Here is a 6,882-nt window from a genome sequence, read left to right as displayed (position 1 = left end):
TATATAGTGGGGCAAAAAAGTATTTAGTCAGCCACCAATTGTGCAAGTTCTCCCACTTCAAAAGATGAGAGAGGCCTGTGATTTTCATCATAGGTACACTTCAACTATGAGAGACAGAATGGGGGGAAAGAATCCAGGAAATCACACTATAGGATTTTTAATGAATTAATTGGTAAATTCCTCGGTAAAATAAGTATTTGGTCACCTACAAACAAGCAAGATTTCTGGCTCTCACAGACCTGTAACTTCTTCTTTAAGATGCTCCTCTGTCCTCCACTTGTTACCTGTATTAATGGCACCTGTTTGAACTCGTTATCAGTATAAAAGACACCTGTCTACAACCTCAAACAGTCACACTCCAAACTCCACTATGGCCAAGACCAAAGAGCTGTCAAAGGACACCAGAAACAAAATTGTAGACCTGCACCAAGCTGGGAAGACTGAATCTGTAATAGGTAAGCAGCTTGGTGTGAAGAAATCAACTGTGGGAGCAATTATTAGAAAATGGAAGACATACAAGACCACTGATAATCTCCCTCGATCTGGGGCTCCACGCAAGATCTCACCCCGTGGGGTCAAAATGATCACAAGAACGGTGAGCAAAAATCTCAGAACCACACGGGGGGGACGTAGTGAATGACCTACAGAGAGCTGGGACCAAAGTAACAAAGGCTACCATCAGTAACACACTACGCCGCCAGGGACTCAAATTCTGCAGTGCCAGACGTGTCCCCCTGCTTAAGCCAGTACATGTCCAGGCCCGTCTGAAGTTTGCTAGAGAGCATTTGGATGATCCAGAAGAGGATTGGGAGAATGTCATATGGTCAGATGAAACCAAAATAGAACTTTTTGGTAAAAACTCAACTTGTCGTGTTTGGAGGAGAAAGAATGCTGAGTTGCATCCAAAGAACACCATACCTACTGTGAAGCATGGGGGTGGAAACATCATGCTTTGGGACTGTTTTTCTGCAAAGGGACCAGGACGACTGATCCGTGTAAAGGAAAGAATGAATGGGGCCATGTATCGTGAGATTTTGAGTGAAAACCTCTTTCCATTAGCAAGGGCATTGAAGATGAAACGTGGCTGGGTCTTTCAGCATGACAATGATCCCAAACACACCGCCCGGGCAACGAAGGAGTGGCTTCGTAAGAAGCATTTCAAGGTCCTGGAGTGGCCTAGCCAGTCTCCAGATCTCAACCCCATAGAAAATCTTTGGAGGGAGTTGAAAGTCCGTGTTACCCAGTGACAGCCCCAAAACATCACTGCTCTAGAGGAGATCTGCATGGAGGAATGGGCCAAAATACCAGCAACAGTGTGTGAAAACCTTGTGAAGACTTACAGAAAACGTTTGACCTCTGTCATTGCCAACAAAGGGTATATAACAAAGTATTGAGATGAACTTTTGTTATTGACCAAATACTTATTTTCCACTATAATTTGCAAATAAATTCTTTAAAAATCAGACAATGTGATTTTTTTCTGGATTTTTTTTTCTCATTTTGTCTCTCATAGTTGAGGTATACCTATGATGAAAATTACAGGCCTCTCTCATCTTTTTAAGTGGGAGAACTTGCACAATTGGTGACTGACTAAATACTATTTTGCTCCACTGTATATATAATTAATTAGATACGGATAAAACAAGCAATACACAATCTGAGCTATTGTGCAACAAAATATGATTGCTTTAGAAATACTTCAGTGGTATAATAATACCCAAACAGAAGTACATCAAGGAACCTTCTCCATAGGATACAAGTGGTGAAACCCACAAAATAAATGGTTCACATGTTGTAGTATTTAACTATTTTTATCTTCAGAGAGGAAATTCATGATTACTGAGAGATCAACCATGCTGTTGACTCAGTGTAACATGAGTCATACACATGAATTATTACTTAACCACAACTAACAAATTGCTTTTGGTACAACAACAGTTAACAGGCATTTTTGAAATCATCTAATCTTTCATTTTTGTGAAGTTGCAACATACAGAAGAGGTCCAGATTGTCACACAAGGCAAGGCACTCCTGGAAGAAGGACTGTGCTAATAATAATCTACATATAGGAAATCTGACCATGTAATAAATCTTTATTAGAGCCCCACTTCATGAGTTTACACAGCAACAGAAGACGTGGCATGTCTAAACAACAAACAATTCATCAAACTGGCCTTTTTTCTATTATTTTTATGCACTTTCAGTGTTGCCAGGTAGCGTTACAGCACCTGGATTGGTTGCTGAGTCTGTTTTGTGTGAGCCAATCCCACTGAGGATAGAGGCAAGCCCCTACCATATGCCATGCCTTTCTGATTTTTAATGATCATGGACCTCTTTAAAAATGCTGCTCTCCACTGCCCATAGGTTCTTTAGGGGAGAAAAGAGATTGGATATAGAGGTGATTACGTTCCCCCTGCCTGCCAGAAACATCAACCACTTGGGCTGAACCAGGTAAGAATGCAGTCTCCACAGCTTTTAATGAGGTACAAGCATTTAATGCATTCTGTAAGAAATCTGAATTACTATGACAAATATCTATGACTGATTTGCAAATAAAATTTCACTACAGCTGTTTGCACAGATAGATAACAAAAATCAAGGTTTTTGCATTGGTTTTGCAAAACAATTTTGCAGTTAGATTCTTTATATTACTGCATAAACTGATGCCAATGAACTAAATATATTTTCAGATGGACTCAATACAACTATTGCCAAACACTTACCAAAGAAGCATAATCTAGACATCCAGTCAATCATTTTACGCTATAATATAGATATTTATGATCTCCTTCAATAATATTCATTCATATTCTTCATACTACTTCTGGAATTTATTGTTGTTTTTAACACTATCAATCAAATTATACACTATGCTCAAATAATCTTGGAAACGTGACTGGTGTCTCGAACTTTCTTAAATTGATATATATTGAACTTAAAGGCATAATATTGTTTATGGTGCGTCACAGGGCTCTGTACTTGGACCATACTTTTCTTGTTACATATCGACAACAAATTATAGTCAAATTATTGCAAACTTGTGTTGCCGTACCATAGTCATATATCTGTAGTGGCTGATGATACTAGTGCTTTCAATCAGCCACTAATTCGTCCCACTAGTTTTGTAGTTATATTTGATGTGAAAATAGAAACTCTTAGGTGGTGTAGTGGTTAGCACTGTCGCCTCACAGCAAGAAGGTCCGGGTTCGAGCCCCGTGGCCGGCGAGGGCCTTTCTGTGTGGAGTTTGCATGTTCTCCCCATGTCTGCGTGGGTTTCCTCCAGGTGCTCCGGTTTCCCCCACAGTCCAAAGACATGCAGGTTAGGTTAACTGGTGGCTCTAAATTGACTGTAGGTGTGAATGTGAGTGTGAATGGTTGTTTGTCTCTATGTGTCAGCCCTGCAATGATCTGGTGACTTGTCCAGGGTGTACCCCGTCTTTCTCCCGTAGTCAGCTGGGATAGGCTCCAGCTTGCCTGCGACCCTGCACAGGATAAGCGGTTATATTAGGTTATAAGTTATAAGTCAGGTTAACGTGGGGCGGCCTTGGGCTGAAGTGCCCTTGAGCAAGGTACTGAACCCCTGACTGCTCCCTGGGCGCTGTGTGTCGCTGCCCACTGCTCTGGGTGTGTGTGCGCATGTGTTCACTGCTTCAGATGGGTTAAATGCAGAGGATGAATTTCACTGTGCTTGAAGTGTGCATGTGACAAATAAAGGTTTCTTCTCTATGGATGGATGGATGGAATAGAAACTCTTCCTACTGTTAATGAGCACGGTTAGAAAATGGGAATAAATGAATAAACCTCAGATTCCACATTTATACATTCCAGGCATTTAACAAATGCTCTTATCCAGAGCAATGTATAACATATCCGGAGCAGTTGGCGTGCTTTTGCTCAAGGGCACTTCAGCCATTCCTGCTGGTCCAGGGAATCAAACCAGCAACCTTTTGGTCCCAAAGCTGCTTCTCTCAACATCAGGCCATGGCTTTCCCTACTGTTGCTTAATTTCACTGTACAACTCATCTCATCTCATTATCTGTAGCCGCTTTATCCTGTTCTACAGGGTCGCAGGCAAGCTGGAGCCTATCCCAGCTGACTACGGGCGAAAGGCGGGGTACACCCTGGACAAGTCACCAGGTCATCACAGGGCTGACACATAGACACAGACAACCATTCACACTCACATTCACACCTACGCTCAATTTAGAGTCACCAGTTAACCTAACCTGCATGTCTTTGGACTGTGGGGGAAACCGGAGCACCCGGAGGAAACCCACGTGGACACGGGGAGAACATGCAAACTTCGCACAGAAAGGCCCTCGCCGGCCACGGGGCTCGAACCCGGACCTTCTTGCTGTGAGGCGACAGCGCTAACCACTGCACCACCGTGCCGCCCCTTCACTGTACAACTAAATATGTAAATATGTACTTTCTTCATGCGCTCTAATTCTGGGGTGAAATGGTAATATTTAGATAGTAAGTATTTGACTCTTTTCACATTTTCTGCACGTTTCACATTGTCATAATAACCTCCCGGTTATTATCAGTGAAATACTGTATGAACACTTAGTCCAGATGATCGACACCTTCAGAAGGTTTTCTTCTTTTCTGTATTCATCACTTCATGGACTCCAAATGGTTCATTCCTAGGAGCTGTAAACATGGCCAGAATCAAGTTGTCTTTGCTGTTTTCTGGTATTGTGCTTGCAATCATCTTAATGCCAGGTAAGGACAAACCTCATCGTAATGTATCTTTCATTAATGATATTATTCAGCACTTCATATTTAGCCAATTGTTTTAAGCCGATTGCTTAAAACACATTTTGTCATATCAGATGATATTCATGTGTAGTACACATGCACTTCTTTACTGTACTGAAACAACAGGCCCCAGAAGTCTTCTCATGATCAGCTGACTGTGCTTTTCCCCAAGCCATAAAGATCTAAAGGGACCAACTGGGGGTGCAGATGCATGGCACACATAATGTCATAATGTTAACTGTCAAGACCATTTTGATCCCCTTCATCTTCTTTTACAACAGCATGGCAATTAAAGTCGCAGCTTTCAGGAGCACAGCCTGTGCTCTTTGTAGTTTAACAGGTGCCGTGTAGGGAGCCACAGTTGCAATAAGCCCCTTCTGACAGTGCTAAAAGCCTCCTGCATAGGGGAATAGAACATTAATCTGTAGGACATGGCTCAGCCTCCACAAGCAGGGAAAGTTCTTGCATTTAAGTGCTTATTAATGGATCAGCATTTTCCCTCTTTTGAGACATGGCACATCTGGTTCTTGACAAATACATTTTATTTTTAATGATTATCAGATTTTCTTTGGGCTGGTCCAGTGAGGCACCCAGAAAAGGAAGAAGGTGAGTGGCTATTTTAAAGCTAAATGTGGACTCATTAGTGACTGATCACAATCCTTATATAGAAATATATTAGATACAAGATCATGTTTTATCCCAAACATCATGGATGCTGTCACTGCCATCATATTTGCATTTGATGCCAACGTGATGAATCATTTAATGAACAATATCTTTGTGGGTTCAGTAGCTGAGCTTGCTGAAGAGAAGCCAGCCAGCTCATTAGCCCTGAAGAAGCTGACACGTAATAAGAGGAACGCTGTTGCACACTACCAACGCTTGCCTGAATCCTGGTACAAGTACTACGTGGATACCCACAACCAGGAAGGAGTGAGTAATCACATACAATACATAAATCAACTGATATGGCTGGAGTTGAAAGATTACTGTCAGGCACAAATCACTCTCACCCTTAAGAGCCATTCATCTCTGTTTTCACGTCTACAGATTGAGAGTTTAGATCAGCTCTACTTGATCTACCTGCAGAATAAGCGCCAGGCTGAGGGGGACAATTCCTACAAGCATTACCTCGCCCGCCTGAGTGAAGTCTACAAGACCTGTGCTAAATCAGATGACCCTGACTGCATTCCAGAATATACCAGTAAGCCTACAGCTAAGATTGTTTTGCCTGCTGCCATGAAGCAAGCCGCAGTTACTGTGTGCAACCCATACCTTGATCCCTACTGTACCTTTTCTGTTGATCTTCAAGCAGCACCTGAGGACCCTCTTCCTGTTTCTATTTCAGGTAAATCTCCTAGTCCCATTCTACTCCCAATGCGTATAAAATCTCCATCTGGATACCATTATTATGCCCCAGCACTGGAGTCTTTTCTCTCAAATGAACAGAGAGCTGAGCTGCTCCGGATCTGTAGCCCTTCTGATGTCGAATGCTTGCAGTATCACTTGCGTGCTGCTTATGGTTATAGACCTGCTCTTACCCCAGTGCCTTCCTATGCCTACCTGGGATGTGACCCCTATAAAGACCCTCATTGCACGCCCACAATGATAGCCCAGACTCCATCAGGTCTGTATCATGTATACCCTCATTGTAACCCCACTGTTGACCCTCTCTGTGTCAGTAATATAGCCCCAGCTGCCCAAAGTGCAGTGGACGCTCCTAAGGAGCAGTACTGCAACCCGCTATTTGAAAAAGGATGCAACCCGCTCACTGCTAACAGACTGGTCACACGTAAGACTCCTGTGCTGCAGTATGCCACGCCAAAATGCCATCCATATGATCCCAACTGTAGCAAGTTTTCCCCTCCGGCTTCCGTTGAGGCAGTCAAGAACACACAGGATGGCATTATCTTCCCCCATCCTGACTGTGATCCTGAGATTGACTACAATTGCCGTCTGCGCCGTGCAGAACAACAAACAAAAGCCAACAAAAAGACAGCTGAGGAACCCAAGGATGAACTGGAAAGTGGTGATACCAGAAAGACCAAAGCAGCACCACAGTACCAGTTCCCACGATTTGAGGATTTCCTGAGGGGATACCTGGGTCACTATAAGAAATAA

At 42.9% G+C, this 6,882-nt stretch overlaps 1 protein-coding gene across 1 annotated transcript; it reads left to right on the top strand.

Annotated features, from left to right (window-relative positions):
• Positions 1–5,469: 5,469 nt before the first annotated feature.
• On the top strand, positions 5,470–6,882 carry and2 (actinodin2). The gene is made up of 3 exons (XM_060919081.1): positions 5,470–5,694; positions 5,812–5,965; positions 6,110–6,882. Exons 1-3 carry the CDS (start codon positions 5,470–5,472, stop codon positions 6,880–6,882), a joined length of 1,152 nt encoding a protein of 383 aa, XP_060775064.1.

Source organism: Neoarius graeffei, chromosome 1 (assembly GCF_027579695.1).
Source record: "Neoarius graeffei isolate fNeoGra1 chromosome 1, fNeoGra1.pri, whole genome shotgun sequence".
Taxonomy (NCBI): Eukaryota; Metazoa; Chordata; class Actinopteri; order Siluriformes; family Ariidae; genus Neoarius; species Neoarius graeffei.
The sequence above is the reverse complement of the archived record's forward strand: the minus strand, read 5'-3'. Positions and strand labels throughout refer to the sequence as shown.

Coding starts and splice junctions, on each gene's coding strand:
- and2 (XM_060919081.1), top strand. CDS start 5,470: ATGGATGCTGTCACTGCCATCATATTTGCATTTGATGCCAACGTGATG. Junction 5,695..5,811: donor ATACCCACAACCAGGAAGGA/GTGAGTAATCAC, acceptor TCACGTCTACAG/ATTGAGAGTTTAGATCAGCT. Junction 5,966..6,109: donor CTGCATTCCAGAATATACCA/GTAAGCCTACAG, acceptor TTTCTATTTCAG/GTAAATCTCCTAGTCCCATT.